This window comes from Mchenga conophoros, linkage group LG23, assembly GCF_057382185.1.
Source record: "Mchenga conophoros isolate Kocher_MC1m ecotype Shallow Benthic linkage group LG23, M_conophoros_male_GT1.1, whole genome shotgun sequence".
Lineage (NCBI taxonomy): Eukaryota > Metazoa > Chordata > Actinopteri > Cichliformes > Cichlidae > Mchenga > Mchenga conophoros.
The window spans coordinates 44,602,355-44,626,361 of record NC_140547.1 but is presented as its reverse complement, the minus strand read 5'-3'; the positions used below and the strand labels follow the sequence as shown (position 1 = coordinate 44,626,361).

The 24,007-nt window shown below is 42.8% G+C and overlaps 1 protein-coding gene across 1 annotated transcript; it reads right to left on the bottom strand.

The window, feature by feature from the left end:
- Positions 1–558: 558 nt before the first annotated feature.
- On the bottom strand, positions 559–23,653 carry LOC146548093 (protein NLRC3-like). Its single transcript, XM_085265025.1, has 6 exons — positions 23,380–23,653; positions 21,498–23,275; positions 7,907–8,076; positions 5,623–5,799; positions 3,071–3,247; positions 559–2,395 (listed from the first exon to the last, which is right to left on the bottom strand). The coding sequence occupies exons 1-6, from the start codon at positions 23,651–23,653 to the stop codon at positions 2,386–2,388; spliced, it is 2,586 nt and encodes an 861-aa protein (XP_085121151.1). The 3' UTR covers positions 559–2,385.
- Positions 23,654–24,007: the final 354 nt, after the last annotated feature.

Below are 24,007 nucleotides of genomic sequence, written 5' to 3'. Positions count from 1 at the left end.
TCAGTGTTTGTGACAAAAACATGGATCCTGGTTAATAACTTTTATTTGTTTGTTTCTGTATTATTTTGTGTATCGTTCTTATGAGCTGTTGTTTTGTCAGTGAAATATTATTTCATTGTTTTAAGCTTTTTGTTGACTTTGAAGTGCTTAAGTTGATATTTTTGAACATTTAATTTGTTCGATTATTGTCGAGTCGATAAAACTGTCAAACGCACAGCTGCTTCCAGCACGGCCGGAGGAGAGGTGGCCGAGCAGACGCACAACACACACAGCTCACAGGTTTGCATTTCTAGATATTGCAGATGTTGCAGAAATTGAGAGTAAAGAACTCAGAGATCCAGCGCTGTCTCCTGCCCCTTATTTATACACCACAACACAACGACAGGCGTAACTCACACAAACGGGTAACATGAGGCTCAGATGCTTTGGACGTGTTCACATATACTGGACACAGAATGATGAAGATGGAGCTGCAGGAAGGAGGAAAAGAGGAAAAACACAGAAAAGATTCACAGATGTGGTGAAAAAGGACACGACAGCTTCTGTTTGTTAGTTTGGTTTTTCTTTATTTGGTAAAGATTCAGAAATAAAGAGAAGATCACATGTTTGAATATTATATTAACGTTCTGTAATTACAACAAGTTGTAAAATCTTTCCAGAGTGAGACAGAGACTGTGCAGAGACTGTAGAAGGACAGAGCAGCAGCAGAGCAGTCCAGATACACTGATGATCCTCTGTCAGATCCAGAGGGACACACAGGGGTGATGCTGGACTCTACATTGTGTCTGACAGTGGAGCTGTTCTCAGAGCAGTTCACTCTGCAGCACTGACAGTCATCTGCACTTCATTCCTCTGTCAGTCACTGCTGGATGAAGCTCTCCTCTCCACCTCCCAGTAACATGGCCCAGTCAGAGCGTCTCTACTAGAGATGGCACGATACCACTTTTTTATGTCCGATACCGATATTATAAATTTGGATATCTGCCGATACCGATATGAATCCAATATAGTGTTTTTTAATCAACAAAACTGTTTTTTAAATATCTTGCTGCATTTTGTATAAGTTCATACTCAAGTTTAAAACAACAACTACACTAAAGCTATTCTGTTATACCTGTATACATAAAAAATATTTCATAGTTCAGCAATACTGATCAATCTAATAAACATAAACCTACACCATCCTCCCTATTCTGGTATTTTAAAGAGTACTTAGCGTAAATATTAAGCAACCTAAATAATAGGGTTCCAACTCCCAGCAACAACAAAAATAAATAAATAAAAAATAGGGAACCACCCCTCACGCTCCACCTCATGATGCTTAATCGACGTAATCAACCTTAATTTGATGCAGTGTGAAAAAAAAGGCACAGAAATCAATTATTTTTCAAGAAATATTAAATAGATTCAACATCTTTCTTCAACAAAATTGCAGACTGCACAGATGGTACCTTCCCAAAGGAAAAAGTACTATAGCTTACTAGGGTATATATTAGACTTAATAGTCACTATATACAGTAATGGACTTCTATTTATTTTGCATCAAATTAAAACTTTGGGTGTCAGATAATTATTTATTAAAAGCTCGACATTTTAAATGAGAATAAGAAAGAAAAGTATGTCTTTGTGCCCCCTTTTCCCTGTTAATGCCCTATCGGCCCCCCTGGCTAAACTTTGCTAGATCCGCCCCTGCACAGTTACCAGCGTCAGCTGTAGAAAAAGATCCTGGTGTAGAAAGTAATATTAAATAAATTCCAACAACAGCTTATCAAGCTTTAATGGGCTGCTGTTGTTCAGCCGCTGGTTTCCTCTTTCTGGTGCAAAGTGGACCAAAAACAAACAAGTGAGGCGGACTTGCGACAGAAAAGCCGATCAGCTGATCATTTAAGCAGTTTCATGATTGAAGTAGCAGCGAGAGCGAGAGGCAGTCACTCGTTAAGCTTAACGTGGGAATGCTTTACAAACATTCAGAGATGGACTTACACACTTGCTTTACTTCTCTCTGGGATAACTTTGTCGGAGATGAAATGCCGGGTTGCTAGCGAAGCTCCAAATGCTATCCAGACCACCGACAGGTCCCGCATGCCACAGCTGCTCTATCACGTGATGCATACTGCTCCGAGTGCTAACGTTCTGAGGTGAGTTACGGGGTGTTGCAAGTTTTGTGAGGTGCTTTCATGATATTTAATGGATCGGATTACATTTTTTATTTTTCTCCGATATCCGATCCAGTCATTTAGGTCAGTATCGGACCGATACTGATACGTAATATCGGATTGGTCCATCTCTAGTCTCTACACACAAGCTGCTGCTGCTTCAACCTCTCTGGATCATCAGGACACAGCTGCTCCTCTCTCAGCACACACACCGTCCTGTTTACCATCATCACCTCCACCTGCAGAGAGAAGGAGGAAGAGCAGAGGAGATAAACGAGTGTTTCCAGAGACTCTTCATCAGCTGTCAGTCAGTGATGCAGCACATCCAGTATAAAGAGCAGCAGGGACGTCAGTGCTGGGACTGTACTAGGACTCATTGTTGCTTCACTTTTTCTAATCTTTGGATTTTTATTGAAGTTGCTGAAAATGTTTTTCCCTCCTAGTTTGAGTTTGGACTTTCATTCATTAGAAGAACCTTGGTGTGTCCACTCTGAGCTCTGTAGGAACCCCAACAACAAGCCCAACAATCCAGATGGACGGTTCCAGCTGTTAACTGGAGGAATTCCATCCAAACATCTGCTCTCACTAAATTCTTCCTCACCTACAGACTGTGTTCTTCACTGCTTTAAACTTGGAAATCAATGCAGTCATTGGTCTGCGTGCTGCTTTGTTCAGAGAGCTGATTGGCTGTTGACAGTGTTTGATCAGAGCGTGTCAGCCGTTACTACGGTGACCATAAAGGTGAGAAACAGGAAGTGTTTGTGTCCAATCCTGAAGCCTGTCACCGTTCTCCTCTCACAGCTTCACTGAGAAGCTGCAGCTTTACAGGAAACACTGGATCTTTGTTTCATACTGACTGTGTTTAGTACAATACTGCTGACAGCACCACCCACTCACTCCATCACTCTACTGACCCCAGAGTCTCCAGTCTGTAGTCTGGACTCTGCTGAAGATCAGACAGCTGCTTCACATCTGGATCCTTCAGGTTGTAGTTGTCGCTCAGGTCCAGCACTCTCAGATGGGAGGGGTTGGACTTCAGTGCTGCTGCCAGATAATCACAGCTGATCTTTGACAAACCACAGTTCATCAATCTGTATAAAGAATGAAAGATGTAAGTTTATTAGACAAAGTGCTTGAAATCATTCAGTGTTTCATCATCTGTTCAGAGCTGAAGAAGGTTCAGAATGTAGAAGTTTAGAAAATGGAAACTCCAAACAGCTGAAGCCAACAGGAAGCAGCTTCAAACAGGAAACTGTGCAGAGTTTCAGACTATATGTCCTGATGCAGCCAGTTGGATTTTGGAGATTTGAATCTCTGTTCTGTGACTAAGTCCTTGAATCATTTCTTCCAGTTGGTCCAACAAGACAGACTAAGTATTGGACATGTGTTGTGGCTCCATCAGGGGAGCTTCTAAATGTGATGTGATGGCCCCTCTGGGTCTGTCAGGTCACAGCACTGAAGAGAGCTCAAACTGGGCACACAGCTGTTCCAGTCTGGACCAAAGACTCTATACTGGGACTGAGGGACTGCTTTGACTGCACCCACTGGGACTTTTTAAAGGCTCATGTTCTCACTTAGATCATCAATTTCTACTGACATTTCTTTCTGGGAAAAATGGGGATTACTTTGCAAACAGGAAGTATTTTCCCCAATAAGCAGCCCTGGATTAGTAAATCACTCCAACATGTTCTCAGGCAGAAGAAGCTGTCTTGTTATGAGGGAGAGAAGAAAAAGATTGAGGCACAGAAACCTGTTGAAAGAGAGATAAAGCAGCTAAAATCAGGTGTAAAAGTAAAGCAGAGGATGAGCTGAATAAAGGACACTCAAGGCTGGCTTGGAAAGGAATGAAGTCCATGGTGGGGATGCAGAACAAGGAGCAAAGATGAATGTGATGCTGAATCAGCAGAAGACTTGGACTCATTTGATTCCAGCTTTGATATCATTGATTTCAATGAAGAGCTTTGTGATTGTAGCAAAGGGCTGGTAGCTCTGAGAGTCCCACTGATGAGGTGTTTGTGTGGAAATCTCTTAGTGGGACCAAAGAGAGAAAAAGCCCTGGTCCTGATGCTGTGGGAGGGAAATGATTGAAGTGTGCTGTGAGGAACTGACTGGGAGATTTTCACACATTTTCCAGTCCTCCTTGGAACAACAGGAAGTTCCCAGCATATGGAAACAAAGGTTAAGTGTCCTATGGCACTCAGTGATGATGGTGCTGTGGCCCCACCACCTCCACCTCTTTGTAAAGGAACTAACTGTAATCTGAAGCTTCAAATGGAACTAAGACTTCCTCCACTAGGTGGCAGTGTCTGATGAGAAAGTGTTAGTGGAGCTGGCCTGGAGTCAGAAACAGGAAGATGCAGGATTTGGGCTGAAATGGGCAAAAGTGGTTAGCACTAGTGCCTTAGAGCAAGAAGGTTGTAGGTTGAAGCTTGTTGGTCAGCTGGGCCTTTCTGTGGAGGTTGGATGTTCTCCCACAGTCCAATGAAATGCTGCTTAGGTTCATTGGTGCTTCTACATTGGCTGTAGGTGTGGATGTGAGGGAGTGCTTCTCTGTCGCTCTCTGTTGGCCCTGTGATGGACTGCTCACCTGTGCAGGTGGACCACGCCTCTTGCCCTATGACAGCTAGGGCACAGGCTGCAGCCCTGTGAGCCTAAGCTGAATAAACAGTTAGCAAAAATGATCCATAGATGGCCTGAAATCCCCCAGTTAGCAGTTTGGTAGATAGCTATGACATGCTAATCCCATCCAGCAGCTGTATTCTACCTGTAAGCTGATCCCTGCTGAGCCAAAGCACTTTTTCATATACAAATTACAACCTTTAATAGAAACCTATTGGTCAGCATCTTATTAGCCTGCTGTTAGCTTCATTCCACAGAAAACTGAGAGAAACTAACAGAGTTGATAAAGAATAAAGAGAAATGTGCTGATTTAAAGCCTTTGAAGTGCTTCAGATGATCTCTGTCCACTTCTGTCCACTCATTCATTCATGTAAGCTTTCTAATGCAGCTTTGATCTTCACAGTCTGCTTGATGAAACTCATTCTAACCCTGAATGTCAGAGTGTTCCTCCTTCTCTTTCCCATCATTCATGCTGGCAGTGGAGGAGATTTGGATGTTGGACTGTGTTTTGGATGATGTGTGTATGTTTGTGTTGGACTGCTGTCTGTAAAGCAAACGCACATTTTGCTTTGGATTTCAGTGTCACACAGACTTTAAGGTGCAATGAAGAGTTTGAGAGTTTCACAGTGAATTTTCCAGTGGAGGATTTTTCTTCTTCTTTGAAGGTTTGAAATGTGAACATTGTTCTGCTGCAGTCAATGGACTAAACCAGAGAAGAAGAAAACAGACTTTACCATGAAGATCCTCAGTGTGGATCAGTATAATATCAGCCTGATGTCTGCAGTTTAGTGTCAGCACAACTTTCACGTCATATTCATCTCAGCACAACTAAAACATGCTGACTGACCTCAGAGTTTCAAGTTTACATCCTGGACTCTCCAGGAAACCACACAGATGCTTCACTCCTGAATCCTGCAGGTTGTTGTTGTTGAACAGGTCCAGCTCTCTCAGATGGGAGGGGTTGGACTTCAGTGCTGCTGCCAGATAATCACAGCTGATCTCTGACAAACCACAGTCCATCAATCTGTATAAAGAATGAAAGATGTAAGTTTATTAGACAAAGTACTTGAAATCATTCAGTGTTTCATCATCTGTTCAGAGCTGAAGAAGGTTCAGAATGTAGAAGTTTAGAAAATGGAAACTCCAAACAGCTGAAGCCAACAGGAAGCAGCTTCAAACAAACACAACAAGAGAAAAAACTCTGAATGTTTCACATTAAAGTCGTACATTTCTCATAAAAACAGGACAAAGACTTGAAAAAGTCGTGTTTTTCCTTCCAGGAACCACATGGCTTCACTTTTAAAGGTGAAGTGTGAAAGAAATGGACATATTTGAAGTCCAACACCTTTTTCCAGTCACATTATTAAAGCAGACAAACTACAAGCTCATTTTCATTCCAACAAGTCATCTTCTGACCTGGACTAACAACACTGGTCTCTATGTGCAGCTGGCTGTGAGACCAGTGCTCAGGGAGCGTCTACAAAGTGCAACACTGAAAGAACATCACACACTCATTTGCTTCCAGCACTTTCACACAAACATCTACTGTCATTATTGTCACCAAACTCTGTGGATCCTTTATTGCAAATTCAAATGGGATCAAATGGTCAGACAAAAGAGGGTTATGAGGAAATATGATGAAATGTTGTGTATTAGCAGCAAGTTATTGAATCTTTTTCCTCAGAAACCAAACAAAATGATAGACAAACATGTTTTTACAAACTCAGTGTTGGACTTGGATCAGCAGGATAAGCTGATGTTTAAAGGCATTTGAGTCTCGCTGTATGAGAGTCCAGTTCTTACTCAATATTTATGGATGATGTTCTTTCAGTGTTGCACTTTGTAGACGCTCCCTGAGCCTCACAGCCAGCTGCACATGGACCAGCTGACATTACCCAGCATTAGAGGCGGCTGTAAAAAATTCATGTTCCCATTTAAATGGTTTTAATTTGAATAAAACGATGTTGATTCATTCAATCCTGAATCGATGTTTAATATAAATGTATTTTGCCAGAATCTCAGGTTAAAGCTCACAAACTATTTCAACAAGCAGCAAACAGATAAAACAGTAAATGAGAGCAGCTAAACACACAAAGATGGAAACACAGAGCGTGGATCGTTCACTCGACGGCACGTACACGGACACGCCGTCGGGGCTGAAAGTGGACAGCTCACAGATCCTGAAGCTGCAGGTTTCATCTGTCTCCAACCAAAACTGAGTGAAGCAGCAGCAAAAGAAGATCCAAACTCTGCTTCACGTTTGATCAATATGCTCATGAATTCTCTCTGACTTTGGCTGTTCCTGCCTGCACAGCTCTCTCTCTCTCAGTGTACTCCAAGAACAGCTTCAAACATCTGTTTCTGCATCATTCACTGTTTATTAGCCACCAGTCTGCTGTTGTGTTCAGTGCTGTCGGCCTCTGACAGTAAAGCCTCATTTCTGCTGTTCCATGGAAACTTTTTAAAATGATGACAGATTACAAACTCTCAGCTGTGTCTGTAATCAAACCTCTGTAACTTTGCTTCACTTCAGCAGCATCAGCTCATGTTCACATGTTGCTTCATGGTTTGCTTCAGTTTTTGATCGACTGCAGAATATTTTGAAGGTTATCTGCTATAAAAAGCCAGAAGAGGAAAATCTGCTTCATGTGTTTCTGTTTGATCCTCAGTGACTTTGACACAAAGGCCTCTGCTGTGATGATCACACCTCTGATCAAGTCTCACAGTGTCACAACTGATAAATGATCAGAGTTAGAATATTTCTGACTGTCTGCTGTGTGCCGTGACCTTTGACCTGCTAAAGACAGTCAGCTGTGGATTATTCATTGTTGTGTCTGATACTTAGAACTGTGAGGAAGAAGCTACACAGTTAATCAGGGTCCCCTCTCTCTGAATTAGGAAAGGTGGGCAGGCCGCGTGTGGGCCGCGGGCCATACGTTGAGTATCACTGTTTGAAATGTGAACATTGTTCTGCTGCAGTCAATGGACTAAACCAGAGAAGAAGAAAACAGACTTTACCATGAAGATCCTCAGTGTGGATCAGTATAATATCAGCCTGATGTCTGCAGTTTAGTGTCAGCACAACTTTCACATCATATTCATCTCAGCACAACTAAAACATGCTGACTGACCTCAGAGTTTCAAGTTTACATCCTGGACTCTCCAGGAAACCACACAGATGCTTCACTCGTGGATCCTGCAGCTTGTAGTTGAAGCTCAGGTCCAGCTGTCTCAGATGGGAGGGGTTGGACTTCAGTGCTGCTGCCAGATAATCACAGCTGATCTCTGACAAACCACAGAAACTCAATCTGTATAAAGAATGAAAGATGTAAGTTTATTAGACAAAGTGCTTGAAATCATTCAGTGTTTCATCATCTGTTCAGAGCTGAAGAAGGTTCAGAATGTAGAAGTTTAGAAAATGGAAACTCCAAACAGCTGAAGCCAACAGGAAGCAGCTTCAAACAAACACAACAAGAGAAAAAACTCTGAATGTTTCACATTAAAGTCGTACATTTCTCATAAAAACAGGACAAAGACTTGAAAAAGTCGTGTTTTTCCTTCCAGGAACCACATGGCTTCACTTTTAAAGGTGAAGTGTGACAGAAATGGACATATTTGAAGTCCAACACCTTTTTCCAGTCACATTATTAAAGCAGACAAACTACAAGCTCATTTTCATTCCAACAAGTCATCTTCTGACCTGGACTAACAACACTGGTGTCTATGTGCAGCTGGCTGTGAGACCAGTGCTCAGGGAGCGTCTATAAAGTGCAACACTGAAAGAACATCACACACTCATTTGCTTCCAGCACTTTCACACAAACATCTACTGTCATTATTGTCACCAAACTCTGTGGATCCTTTATTGCAAATTCAAATGGGATCAAATGGTCAGACAAAAGAGGGTTATGAGGAAATATGATGAAATGTTGTGTATTAGCAGCAACTTATTGAATCTTTTTCCTCAGAAACCAAACAAACTGATTGACAAACATCTTTTTACAAACTCAGTGTTGGACTTGGATCAGCAGGATAAGCTGATGTTTAAAGGCATTTGAGTCTCGCTGTATGAGAGTCCAGTTCTTACTCAATATTTATGGATGATGTTCTTTCAGTGTTGCACTTTGTAGACGCTCCCTGAGCCTCACAGCCAGCTGCACATGGACCAGCTGACATTACCCAGCATTAGAGGCGGCTGTAAAAAATTCATGTTCCCATTTAAATGGTTTTAATTTGAATAAAACGATGTTGATTCATTCAATCCTGAATCGATGTTTAATATAAATGTATTTTGCCAGAATCTCAGGTTAAAGCTCACAAACTATTTCAACAAGCAGCAAACAGATAAAACAGTAAATGAGAGCAGCTAAACACACAAAGATGGAAACACAGAGCGTGGATCGTTCACTCGACGGCACGTACACGGACACGCCGTCGGGGCTGAAAGTGGACAGCTCACAGATCCTGAAGCTGCAGGTTTCATCTGTCTCCAACCAAAACTGAGTGAAGCAGCAGCAAAAGAAGATCCAAACTCTGCTTCACGTTTGATCAATATGCTCATGAATTCTCTCTGACTTTGGCTGTTCCTGCCTGCACAGCTCTCTCTCTCTCAGTGTACTCCAAGAACAGCTTCAAACATCTGTTTCTGCATCATTCACTGTTTATTAGCCACCAGTCTGCTGTTGTGTTCAGTGCTGTCGGCCTCTGACAGTAAAGCCTCATTTCTGCTGTTCCATGGAAACTTTTTAAAATGATGACAGATTACAAACTCTCAGCTGTGTCTGTAATCAAACCTCTGTAACTTTGCTTCACTTCAGCAGCATCAGCTCATGTTCACATGTTGCTTCATGGTTTGCTTCAGTTTTTGATCGACTGCAGAATATTTTGAAGGTTATCTGCTATAAAAAGCCAGAAGAGGAAAATCTGCTTCATGTGTTTCTGTTTGATCCTCAGTGACTTTGACACAAAGGCCTCTGCTGTGATGATCACACCTCTGATCAAGTCTCACAGTGTCACAACTGATAAATGATCAGAGTTAGAATATTTCTGACTGTCTGCTGTGTGCCGTGACCTTTGACCTGCTAAAGACAGTCAGCTGTGGATTATTCATTGTTGTGTCTGATACTTAGAACTGTGAGGAAGAAGCTACACAGTTAATCAGGGTCCCCTCTCTCTGAATCAGGAAAGGTGGGCAGGCCGCGTGTGGGCCGCGGGCCATACGTTGAGTATCACTGTTTGAAATGTGAACATTGTTCTGCTGCAGTCAATGGACTAAACCAGAGAAGAAGAAAACAGACTTTACCATGAAGATCCTCAGTGTGGATCAGTATAATATCAGCCTGATGTCTGCAGTTTAGTGTCAGCACAACTTTCACATCATATTCATCTCAGCACAACTAAAACATGCTGACTGACCCCAGAGTTTCAAGTTTACATCCTGGACTCTCCAGGAAACCACACAGATGCTTCACTCCTGGATCCTGCAGCTTGTTGTTGTCGCTCAGGTCCAGCTCTCTCAGATGGGAGGGGTTGGACTTCAGTGCTGCTGCCAGATAATCACAGCTGATCTCTGACAAATCACAGCGCTCCAATCTGTATAAAGAATGAAAGATGTAAGTTTATTAGACAAAGTGCTTGAAATCATTCAGTGTTTCATCATCTGTTCAGAGCTGAAGAAGGTTCAGAATGTAGAAGTTTAGAAAATGGAAACTCCAAACAGCTGAAGCCAACAGGAAGTAGCTTCAAACAAACACAACAAGCGAAAAAACTCTGAATGTTTCACATTAAAGTCGTACATTTCTCATAAAAACAGGACAAAGACTTGAAAAAGTCGTGTTTTTCCTTCCAGGAACCACATGGCTTCACTTTTAAAGGTGAAGTGTGACAGAAATGGACATATTTGAAGTCCAACACCTTTTTCCAGTCACATTATTAAAGCAGACAAACTACAAGCTCATTTTCATTCCAACAAGTCATCTTCTGACCTGGACTAACAACACTGGTCTCTATGTGCAGCTGGCTGTGAGACCAGTGCTCAGGGAGCGTCTACAAAGTGCAACACTGAAAGAACATCACACACTCATTTGCTTCCAGCACTTTCACACAAACATCTACTGTCATTATTGTCACCAAACTCTGTGGATCCTTTATTGCAAATTCAAATGGGATCAAATGGTCAGACAAAAGAGGGTTATGAGGAAATATGATGAAATGTTGTGTATTAGCAGCAAGTTATTGAATCTTTTTCCTCAGAAACCAAATAAAATGATTGACAAACATGTTTTTACAAACTCAGTGTTGGACTTGGATCAGCAGGATAAGCTGATGTTTAAAGGCATTTGAGTCTCGCTGTATGAGAGTCCAGTTCTTACTCAATATTTATGGATGATGTTCTTTCAGTGTTGCACTTTGTAGACGCTCCCTGAGCCTCACAGCCAGCTGCACATGGACCAGCTGACATTACCCAGCATTAGAGGCGGCTGTAAAAAATTCATGTTCCCATTTAAATGGTTTTAATTTGAATAAAACGATGTTGATTCATTCAATCCTGAATCGATGTTTAATATAAATGTATTTTGCCAGAATCTCAGGTTAAAGCTCACAAACTATTTCAACAAGCAGCAAACAGATAAAACAGTAAATGAGAGCAGCTAAACACACAAAGATGGAAACACAGAGCGTGGATCGTTCACTCGACGGCACGTACACGGACACGCCGTCGGGGCTGAAAGTGGACAGCTCACAGATCCTGAAGCTGCAGGTTTCATCTGTCTCCAACCAAAACTGAGTGAAGCAGCAGCAAAAGAAGATCCAAACTCTGCTTCACGTTTGATCAATATGCTCATGAATTCTCTCTGACTTTGGCTGTTCCTGCCTGCACAGCTCTCTCTCTCTCAGTGTACTCCAAGAACAGCTTCAAACATCTGTTTCTGCATCATTCACTGTTTATTAGCCACCAGTCTGCTGTTGTGTTCAGTGCTGTCGGCCTCTGACAGTAAAGCCTCATTTCTGCTGTTCCATGGAAACTTTTTAAAATGATGACAGATTACAAACTCTCAGCTGTGTCTGTAATCAAACCTCTGTAACTTTGCTTCACTTCAGCAGCATCAGCTCATGTTCACATGTTGCTTCATGGTTTGCTTCAGTTTTTGATCGACTGCAGAATATTTTGAAGGTTATCTGCTATAAAAAGCCAGAAGAGGAAAATCTGCTTCATGTGTTTCTGTTTGATCCTCAGTGACTTTGACACAAAGGCCTCTGCTGTGATGATCACACCTCTGATCAAGTCTCACAGTGTCACAACTGATAAATGATCAGAGTTAGAATATTTCTGACTGTCTGCTGTGTGCCGTGACCTTTGACCTGCTAAAGACAGTCAGCTGTGGATTATTCATTGTTGTGTCTGATACTTAGAACTGTGAGGAAGAAGCTACACAGTTAATCAGGGTCCCCTCTCTCTGAATCAGGAAAGGTGGGCAGGCCGCGTGTGGGCCGCGGGCCATACGTTGAGTATCACTGTTTGAAATGTGAACATTGTTCTGCTGCAGTCAATGGACTAAACCAGAGAAGAAGAAAACAGACTTTACCATGAAGATCCTCAGTGTGGATCAGTATAATATCAGCCTGATGTCTGCAGTTTAGTGTCAGCACAACTTTCACATCATATTCATCTCAGCACAACTAAAACATGCTGACTGACCTCAGAGTTTCAAGTTTACATCCTGGACTCTCCAGGAAACCACACAGATGCTTCACTCCTGGATCCTGCAGCTTGTTGTTGTCGCTCAGGTCCAGCTCTCTCAGATGGGAGGGGTTGGACTTCAGTGCTGCTGCCAGATAATCACAGCTGATCTCTGACAAATCACAGCGCTCCAATCTGTATAAAGAATGAAAGATGTAAGTTTATTAGACAAAGTGCTTGAAATCATTCAGTGTTTCATCATCTGTTCAGAGCTGAAGAAGGTTCAGAATGTAGAAGTTTAGAAAATGGAAACTCCAAACAGCTGAAGCCAACAGGAAGTAGCTTCAAACAAACACAACAAGCGAAAAAACTCTGAATGTTTCACATTAAAGTCGTACATTTCTCATAAAAACAGGACAAAGACTTGAAAAAGTCGTGTTTTTCCTTCCAGGAACCACATGGCTTCACTTTTAAAGGTGAAGTGTGACAGAAATGGACATATTTGAAGTCCAACACCTTTTTCCAGTCACATTATTAAAGCAGACAAACTACAAGCTCATTTTCATTCCAACAAGTCATCTTCTGACCTGGACTAACAACACTGGTCTCTATGTGCAGCTGGCTGTGAGACCAGTGCTCAGGGAGCGTCTACAAAGTGCAACACTGAAAGAACATCACACACTCATTTGCTTCCAGCACTTTCACACAAACATCTACTGTCATTATTGTCACCAAACTCTGTGGATCCTTTATTGCAAATTCAAATGGGATCAAATGGTCAGACAAAAGAGGGTTATGAGGAAATATGATGAAATGTTGTGTATTAGCAGCAACTTATTGAATCATTTTCCTCAGAAACCAAACAAAATGATTGACAAACATGTTTTTACAAACTCAGTGTTGGACTTGGATCAGCAGGATAAGCTGATGTTTAAAGGCATTTGAGTCTCGCTGTATGAGAGTCCAGTTCTTACTCAATATTTATGGATGATGTTCTTTCAGTGTTGCACTTTGTTTGGCACAAAATGAAATTATTTGGCCTCTCAGATGCTTTTAGAGATTCCCAAATGACTGATGATGACATCTCTGGGGTCTGATTGATAGAAAAAAAATCTCTTTGAGACCTTTTGTAACTGACAAACTCTTCATCTGCTAACAACACTGAGTTGAATCTCCATGGCTGATAGTTGGAGCAGGCATCAGGAATACACATTGAAAAAACAAGAGGAGAAATCACCAGAGTCTTATAATCACATTCTGTAACTAAAGGGAGACGTTTTTCTATACAAATATATGTTTTATGGACATTAGAAAAAAAAGAGTATTGATGTGAAGCAGGATTATGAAATCTCCATACATCAGCCAGCCCATAATTATCAAGAAAGCTCTGAATGACGCATGCTGACTTTGGACTAAGTGTACTTTTGTGTGAACTGTGGTCCATAGCAGATAATGAGCAGTTTAGGTCTCCCTCAAAGATGATATTGTGTGATGACATATTGGGGAGCCGCGCAAAGACATTAGTGAAAAATCTGTGGTCGTCCCAATTAGAGGCGTAGATATTTGCTAAGATCAAAGGAAAACCATAAACTATATTTTCTGCACTTAAAATCCTGTAATTTTCTCATAAATCGACAGTGCGCCTTATGGATGAATTCTGGTTGTGCTTACTGACCTCGAACCGATTTTATGTGCTACACGGCGCTCAGAAACCTTTTAAAAGATGTTTTGGTACGACTTTGCTCAGCTACGAGGCCGCACCGCTTGATGGATTGTTGGAGCATTACAGCTACGAGGAGCCTCGCGGAGTGATACGTACTCTGCTTCAACGTAATATTACTGTATTGAGTGTGTATAAGGACCATAAATGGCACCTGTAAGAGACACGGTTACAAAGAGGGTTTCAAACTCCAGGCTGTCAGTCACGCAGTAGAACCTGGGAACAGAGCAGCTGCTTGTTATTATGCTCAGCGTCTGTTTACATTTTGACTGCACGATTGTGAGCTTTTTGTTATGCACAAAAACAACATTGTTTTCTTTTATTTATGGAGCATTATTATTTAATAAATGCTGATCATTTATTTCTGAGTAACTGTTTCATGTACATCTACGCTGTATGTTAATAAATGTGCCTGTGTGAGATTTGGGACACAGCTTTGACTAAGAACTCTCTTTTTGTTCGTACTTTCTGGCTTCAAAAATATCGAGATATACAGTGGGGCAAAAAAGTATTTAGTCAGCCACCGATTGTGCAAGTTCCCCCACTTAAAATGATGACAGAGGTCAGTAATTTGCACCAGAGGTACACTTCAACTGTGAGAGACCGAATGTGAAAAAAAAATCCATGAATTCACATGGTAGGATTTGTAAAGAATTTATTCGTAAATTAGGGTGGAAAATAAGTATTTGGTCACCTCAAACAAGGAAAATCTCTGGCTCTCACAGACCTGTAACGTCTTCTGTAAGAAGCTTTTCTGTCCCCCACTCGTTACCTGTATGAATGGCACCTGTTTGAACTGATCATCTGTATAAAAGACACCTGTCCACAGCCTCAAACAGTCAGACTCCAAACTCCGCCATGGCCAAGACCAAAGAGCTTTCGAAGGACACCAGGAAAAGTATTGTAGACCTGCACCAGACTGGGAAGAGTGAATCTACAATAGGCAAGCAGCTTGGTGTGAAAAAATCAACTGTGGGAGCAATCATCAGAAAATGGAAGACATACAAGACCACTGATAATCTCCCTCGATCTGGGGCTCCACACAAGATCTCATCCCGTGGGGTCAAAATGATCATGAGAACGGTGAGCAAAGATCCCAGAACCACACGGGGGGACCTGGTGAATGACCTGCAGAGAGCTGGGACCAAAGTAACAAAGGTCACCATCAGTAACACACTACAACGGCAGGGAATCAAATCCCGCAGTGCCAGACGTGTTCCGCTGCTGAAGCCAGTGCATGTCCAGGCCCGTCTGAAGTTTGCCAGAGAGCACATGGATGATACAGCAGAGGATTGGGAGAACGTCATGTGGTCAGATGAAACCAAAGTAGAACTTTTTGGTATAAACTCAACTCGTCGTGTTTGGAGGAAGAAGAATACTGAGTTGCATCCCAAGAACACCATACCTACTGTGAAGCATGGGGGTGGAAACATCATGCTATGGGGCTGTTTTTCTGCCAAGGGGACAGGACGACTGATCCTTGTTAAGGACAGAATGAATGGGGCCATGTATCGTGAGATTTTGAGCCAAAACCTCCTTCCATCAGTGAGAACTTTGAAGATGAAACGAGGCTGGGTCTTCCAACATGACAATGATCCAAAACACACCGCCCGGGCAACAAAGGAGTGGCTCCGTAAGAAGCATTTGAAAGTCCTGGAGTGGCCTAGCCAGTCTCCAGGCCTCAACCCCATAGAAAATCTGTGGCGGGAGTTGAAAGTCCGTGTTGCTCGGCGACAGCCCCAAAACATCACTGCTCTCGAGAAGATCTGCATGGAGGAATGGGCCAAAATACCAGCTACTGTGTGTGCAAACCTGGTAAAGACCTATAGTAAACGTTTGACCTCTGTTATTGCCAACAAAGGTTATGTTGCAAAGTATTGAGTTGTATTTTTGTTACTGACCAAATACTTATTTTCCACCCTGATTTACGAATAAATTCTTTACAAATCCTACCATGTGGATTCATGGATTTTTTTTTCACATTCTGTCTCTCACAGTTGAAGTGTACCTGTGGTGCAAATTACTGACCTCTGTCATCATTTTAGGTGGGGGAACTTGCACAATCGGTGGCTGACTAAATAATTTTTTGCCCCACTGTATATCGTATATCGCCATCCAGCTAAAGAATATCGAGATATGAACTTTGGGTCATATCGCCCAGTCGTAATATTGCAATAGGTTGTCCGTTAAACTCAAGCGGGGCTTGGGCCCTGGCACGGCGTAGCCACACAATCCTGGTAGTAGTGACGCTCGGCTATGACGGCGTGCGGGTCACCAGCTGGCTTTCTCAGGATAGGGCTCCTGTGTGAGCGGTCGACAATAACGTCTTTATCCATACCCAGCACTTCACGTAGTAGCACGGATACGGCCGTGGAGGAGCTCGAGTCCAGGCCCTCTGGGATCCCTATGATGTGGATGTTAGCTCTCCGCTTCCTGCCTTCATCACATTTATCCTTCAGGTCAGACAGCTCCTCCTTCATACTCTCTACTGTAGACTGCAGGGTGGTCACCTCATCGCTCCACATTGACAGCCCATCCTCAGCTTCTTTCACTCTAACCTTTACTCCATCAACTTCGCCGCACGTCGCCGCCATGCTGTTAGTGATCTCATTTCTCAGTCCTTGCACGTCAGCCCTTATATTGTCAAAATCTTCTTTCAATGCATTTCTGACTTCTTCTTTTAACAGCGTACTAATGTCCTCTTTAATGGATTGAAGAAGCTCCCATTTTAGAGCAGTAGGATCCACATCACGCGCGTCTGTTGAGTCTGCTCTTCAGCGGCCGTAGAGCTGGACGCTGCCCTTTGGCCATCATCGATACTCTCGCCCGAGATCGCACCGGGGCTAAAATATTCACCTGCTCAGCTGTTTTTGATCAGTTTGAGCCTGTGTGGTTTGATCAGGTGGAGGAACGATGTGATGCTATAAAGACATCATCTTGTCCAAATGATGTTGTTCCAACACGTGTTTAAAAAGATTTTAAAGGTTGTTGGTTCCGACATCTTAGCGATTTTTAACAGCAGTCTTAGTTCAGGTGTTGTACAGCCTGTTTTAAACATGCTGTTGTACAGCCTGTACTAAAAACCTGATCTGGATCCTCTGTCCGCTCAAATTTCAGGCCTATTTCAAAGCTTCCCTTCCTGTCGAAGATTTTGTAAAAGATTATATTTGTTCAGCTGCAATCTGTTGTAAAGGTTTCAGTCTCGTTTTTAAGCTCTTCACAGCACTGAAACTGCACTTTGGAAAGTTCTTAATGATCTTTTATCAGCCACTGATCAGGAGACTCAGCTGTGCTTTTGGATCTGACCGCTGCCTTGACCACAGCATCTTGACCTCACCATTGGAGCATGGCGGCATCAAGGGCGCTCTATTAGACTGGTTCAGCTCTTTTATTAAATCGCATTATTACATTTGGGGCTTATATTTGACGGCAATTTGAAAAACAGCTGAGCTCAGTTGTACAGCGGTCTTTCTTCAAACTGAGGCTTTTATCTAAGGTGAGATCATTTATATCTTTTAAAAACCTTGAACGGGCGATCCACGTTTTCATGACGTCCCAGCTGGATTATTGTAACTCCTTATATGTTGGAGTTAGTGGGACCTGCCTGGCAAGACTGCAGCTGGTCCAGAAAGCTGCAGCTCGTCTTCTGACACAAGCTCAAAGACATTTATCGTCCCAACAACCACATATACGCTGGTCCCTCGCTGTAACACAGTTCACCTTTGGCGGCCTCGCTGTTTCGCTGATCTTTTTTGTGCAATTTTGCATGTTTTTGTTTTTTACAGCGCGTTGTGTTCTGCGTCCTGATTGGCTGTAGACCATTGTCAGCCAATCTCGTGCCGTGTCTCCTGTACAGTACAGAATGTGTTCAAATTTACAGCAGTGTGACTCTGCAGTGCTGCACTGTATGTTTGTACGTTTTGTCCCAACAAACAACAATGATGACGAGACGTTTTGCACCTGTGGTAGCAGCCAAAGGCAGAGGAAGATGCTGACCATCATAGTTTCAACAAGGAGGCAAAAAGGTTGTAACTGTCCACAACAAGAACATCGTAAGGATGGAGTCAGCTTTGGCTTTGTGGCTCAGTGACCGCAGGAAAAAGAACATCGTGCTGGACACCAACATTATCTGCAGAAAAACTCAAAAGCTTTATGAAACTTTACCTGACAGCGAGGAGCCCAGGCCATGGACGAGTGCTCCTCACACAGAAGCTCATTTAATGCCAGCAAAGGCTGATTTGACACATTTCAGAAACACTTTGCTTTCACTCTTTAATAATGAACTTATTTTTCTATGAAGGTTTGAACTTTGTTTAAACAAGAGAGAAAAGTGTGAAAATGTTCATGCCTGTCTGAGAAAAGTGTAGAAAGTGTGCAGTGAGGGTTTAACTGCCTTAAAACTTCTATAATACTTGTAAAACATAAAGCTGCTACTTTACTGTTTGAAATCCTCTCACAGAGCCTGAAACCTGCTTTGCTGTCATGTTTGGGCCTGTGTTCCTCTGCTTTAACACAAACCTCACCACAGCAGCTGTGTGGGTCGTCTCTGTAGCAGCCAGATCAGCTTCTGATACATGAACATCATCACAGCTCCTAACTTCACCTTTATTAGCTTTGACATTCATGTCTTTCTTTTCTCTGTCTGTTTCCACACAAGCTCAAAGTCTCTGCAGCCTGTTTTTATCTGCTATCATCAGATCTCCAACAGCCTCATTCACATCCCTCACACACTCTACAGCCTCACCAGTACTGACTTCATCTTCACTGACTGATGGAGCACAACATGAACCTGTGGAGGCTGAAAAGCTGTCCTGTCAAACATCTCCCCGTCACCACTCCACTTCTGTCAGCCTTTAAATGAACCCTGCTCAAGTCTGTCACTTCTATTTGGAGCCAAGAGGAAAAACTGTTGTTCAGTCGTTTGGAAAGACACAACATTTCTGAAAGCACTCAAACTTCTTCACATTTGTCTTCAGACACATCCTGAACATTTAGGAACTAAAGAACGTTTCAAATATCAAAGATCAGAAATATAGAAAAACAACAACAGCTGCAGTCAGTGAACTCACCTCAGAGTCTCCAGTCGACAGTTTGGACTCTCCAGTCCAGCACACAGAAGCTTCACTGCTGAATCCTGCAGCTTGTTCTCACTCATCTCCAGCTCTGTCAGATGGGAGGGGATGGACTTCAGAGCCGAGGCCACAACTTCACAGTGAGTCTCTGAGAGTCGACACTGAGTCAGTCTGAGATTACAGAAAATATAAAATGTGTTATTATAAAAGCAGAAAGTCTGCATTATAAACACAGACTGAATGTATATGAAGACAAAACAGAGTGAGGTCATAATCTGATGAACATCTGCTCTTCACATCTGTGCTTCAGCTCCTCTTACTGTGTTTGACATGACACAACGATTGAGTCTCTCTCAGACCTGCAGACTTTTAATGAGAATCTTTGTTTGGCTTTAATCTGCAGATGAAGGAGGAAGATGGTGTCACATTTAGGCTTCCATAATGTCCACAGTCTGTCACTGAGATCTGATCCAGAGTCAGAGTGAAGACACACATGTGGACTGTTTCCTGTCTTGAATCCAGAACATTTTGAATGAGCTCAGCTCAGTGAAGAGTTCCAGCTGGAAAGACGATCTCTGTTTGCTACCTGCTGCTGTCAGGTACGACTGTTCACGTCCACACTCAGGAAAAATCTGCTGACTGTCACCAAACGGAGCAGAAATCTCATCACTGGACAATAATGATGAATGAACTCAGAGCTGCTGATATCACATCTGATTTCAGGGGAACTAAACACAGAAATGATTGGCTCGTTTTAGCTTTCTGAGCCATTAGTCTGCAGGTTTATCACTAGTTGGCAGAAACAGATTTGTATTAATGTTCAGCGCTTCAGTGTTTATGACTCCAGATCCAGGTGACAGCAAGTCAAAATGATGTTACCTGTCTGTGTCCAGCAGCAGCCTTTGAATATTGTTATAAACTCACATGGATCAGTTTGTCTTTGATTGGTTTGTAAAGTTCAAATTCATTTATATTCATCAACTCTAAATGAAAAATGTTTTTCTTCTTCTATGTTTATTATTAGAGTAACAAATTCTTATAGTTTCCTGTTGTTGAGAATTTCAGTGTAAAACCACTCGGACCTGTGCATCACTGCACACTGTGAAAGTATTACTGCAGTTTAACCTATAATCCTAATCAGTGTGTTTACTGGACTGTAGTCAGACCTCCGTTATACCAAAGGAAACACTGAACGTCTTCAAAGTCACAATAAATTTATAATAAATGCTAATAAATACTGGAGTGTTAGAAAAGATGCTTCCAGCGTGTTTGTCTTTGATAGGGTTTATTCTGTTCGTCTACAGTCTGACCACTTGGGGGCGCTTTTGTCTCTTTTGCTCTGAGCCTTGGGTTTATTCAAACTGATTTTAATAAACTATTTTATGCAAGTTGAAGCTTCATCTCCATCTCCAGTGGTTGTTGCATATTTTATGACTATATTAGTAACAGTCAGAGAGTTTAGAGTAAATTAGATCTTCACGTTTGATTTTTGACACAACATAAATGGTGAGCCAGTGTCAGAGGAAGTGACAGCATCCACCGAGGACCAGGGGGAGTGGGAGGACTGGGGGACCAGGCCAACAAAAAGGTGATCACTGATACAGGTCACCAAACATTTGCTCATTTGGTGTCTTAGAGCAGACTCCGCCCAGCTTTGTCGTCCATGGTTGCTCTTTCAAAGGAATCTAGTTACATATTATTTTACTTAATGATCTACTGACACCACTGACTATGCAGGACAACCTCACGTCTGGAGCCAGTGCACATGTGCAGTTCAATTCCTGGGCAGGTTCTGAAGATGGCCGAGCTGTCGAGGACAAAGTTACTAATGTGAAGCTAATGTGGTTAATCAAGATCTTCATAACTATGTGGAGCACAGTGTGCTTTCATCGTGGAGAAATCACACTGAAGAACTCGGCACACATTTTGGGGGCCTTTCTGTTTGTTGCTACAATCTGCAAATTTCATTAAAAGTTTAATAAACTATCATCTGGTCTTTATTTTTAGTTAGCACATACCTTAAAAACTCTAAGCTGTAAGCTAATGATAGTTACATAACAGCAGATGCATGCTGGTGCAATAAGCTGTATGTTTTATTTTTGATCTGATTAGTCAAATAATCACAAAAATAATCGTTTGTGGCAGCCCTACTGTGACCTCAAATAAGAAATGATTGCAGTTTATGACTGAGTAACTAAACTATCACCAACTGATAATATTAATGATCACATCTGGACTCACCGAGCCTTTCTGAAGTTCCTCACAGCTGGAATCAGTCTCAGTCGTCCCTCCTTTGTTGTGTTGTACTTCTTCAGGTCCAACTCATCCAGAACCTCCTCTGACATCTGCAGCATGAAGGCCAGAGCTGAGCAGTGGATCTCAGAGAGTTTCTTTGATTTGTTCTCTGACTTCAGGAACTCTTGGATCTCCTGAGATAATAAGATGTCGTTCATCTCCATCAGACAGTGGAAGATGTTGATGCTTCTGTCAGGAGAGGATTTTGTCTTCCTTCCTTTTAGATTCTTGATGACTCTCTGGATGGTTTCTGGACTGTTCTCTGTCTGACCCAGCAGACCTCCTAAGAGTCTCTGGTTGGACTCCAGACAGAGGCCATGAAGGAAGCGAACAAACAGGTCCAGACGACCATTTTTACTCCTGAAGGATTTTATTAGTGTTTCCATCAAAAAATCATCCAGAGATGACTCTCTGTATTTTTTTCCCAGGAAGTCCTTCAGCACCTCTGACTTCCTGTTGGTGAAACAGTGGAACATGTAGACTGCAGCCAGAAACTCCTGGATGCTCAGATGAACAAAGCAGTAGACTGGTTTCTGGAAGATCACACACTCTCTTTTGAAGATCTCTGTACAAACTCCTGAGTACACCGAGGCCTCTGTCACATCCAGACCACACTGCTCCAGGTCTTCTTGGTAGAACATGATGTTTCCTTTCTCCAGGTGTTCAAACGCCAGCCTCCCCAGCTTCAGAAGAACTTCCCTGTCAGCCTCCGTCAGCTCCTGTGGACTCGTCTCATGTCCCTCGTGGTACTTGTTCTTCTTCCTCTTTGTCTGAACCAGCAGGAAGTGTGAGTACATGTCAGTCAGGGTCTTGGGCAGCTCTCCTCTCTGCTCTGTAGTCAACATGTGCTCCAGAACTGTAGCAGTGATCCAGCAGAAGACTGGGATTCTACACATGATGTGGAGGCTCCTGGATGTCTTCATGTGGGAGATGATTCTGCTGGACAGCTCTTCATCACTGAATCTCCTCCTGAAGTACTCCTCCTTCTGGGCGTCAGTGAAGCCTCGTACTTCTGTTAGCCTGTCAACACATGTAGGAGGGATCTGATTGGCCGCTGCAGGTCGGGAAGTTATCCAGACGAGAGCCGAGGGAAGCAGATTCCCCTGGATGAGGTTTGTCAGCAGCTGGCTGACTGATGACTTCTGTGTGACATCAGACAGCAGCTTCCTGTTGGTGAAATCCAATGAAAGTCTGCTTTCATCCAGGCCGTCAAAGATGAACAAAAGCTGAGAGACAGCCAGCTTCTCTGCTGTGACCTTCTGTAATGTTGGATGGAAAACATGGAGCAGCTCCAGAAGACTGTACTGCTCCTCTCTGATCAGGTTCAGCTCCCTGAATGAAAGCAGAACCACCACACTGACATGTTGGTTCTCCAAGCCCTCTGCCCAGTCCAGAGTGAACTTCTGCACTGAGAAGGTTTTTCCAACACCAGCCACGCCGTTGGTCAGAACCACTCTGATGGGTCTCTGTTGGTCAGGTAAGGCTTTAAAGATGTCCTGGCACCTGATTGGAGTGTCATGGAGGGCGTCCATCTTGGAAGCTGTCTCCAGCTGCCTCACCTCATGTTGGCTATGAACCTCTTCACTCTGTCCCTCTGTGATGTAGAGCTCAGTGTAGATCCTGTTGAGGAGGGTTCTACTTCCTGTTTCATCACTTCCTTCAGTCACACGTTCACATCTCCTCCTCAGACTGATCTTATGTTCATCTAAAACCTCCTGCAGACCAACATCTGCTGAAAGAAAGAAAAACAGAAAGAAAACTCTTCAATGTCTGAACAACAACAAGAAGTCCAGTTTTCAGAAATGAGTCCATCAGCAGACAGATGTTCAGTCTTACTTTGTACACAGCTGCTCTGACTGGCTGTCTGCAGTCCAGCTCTGCTTCTGGATCTTTCTCCACACTGGGGACAGGACCAGTCTCCTGATGAAGCAGACTGGTCCCAGTATGAGGAGATGCACTGTCTGCAGAACCAGTGTCCACAGCTGGTAGAGACTGGATCCTTCAGGACGTCCTGACACAAAGCACAGCAGGACAGCTGCTCCTCCTCACAGACACCACTCCTCTTCCTCTTCCTCCCTCTGTGAACACATTTCTTTATCACTAAAATCATTGACTGTCAGTGACAAACATCCAGATTTGATGACACTGTGCAGAAGCTCTGATGGTCACAGAGAAAAGTCAAAGTGGAGAAACTTGTGTTTGAGTTCAGAATCCAAGTTTCCTTTGCTGTTCCTGCCTGTCTTATTAAACACAGAGTGATCAGCCTACAAACTCCACAGTAAAAGCCTTCATCACAGAGCTGATTATGTCCTTCACTGGATGTACTGGAAGTTTGGGATCCATCACTCTGAACTGACCTTTGACCTCCTCTAAAAACTGTGGTGGAGCAGCGGTGTCACATTCAGAGCTTTCAGCTTTATTTTGAAAGAGTTCAGTCATCAGGAAGTGAACTTCTGGGTTCTGA

Bases quoted from the DNA above. Each gene is read 5' to 3' on its own strand.
- LOC146548093 (XM_085265025.1), bottom strand. From the start codon at position 23,653: ATGATTTTAGTGATAAAGAAATGTGTTCACAGAGGGAGGAAGAGGAAG. The intron at 23,276-23,379 runs GTAAGACTGAAC...TCTTTCTTTCAG, and splicing joins TCAGAGCAGCTGTGTACAAA to CAGATGTTGGTCTGCAGGAG. The intron at 3,248-5,622 runs GTCAGTCAGCAT...TTCTTTATACAG, and splicing joins TGTAAACTTGAAACTCTGAG to ATTGATGAACTGTGGTTTGT.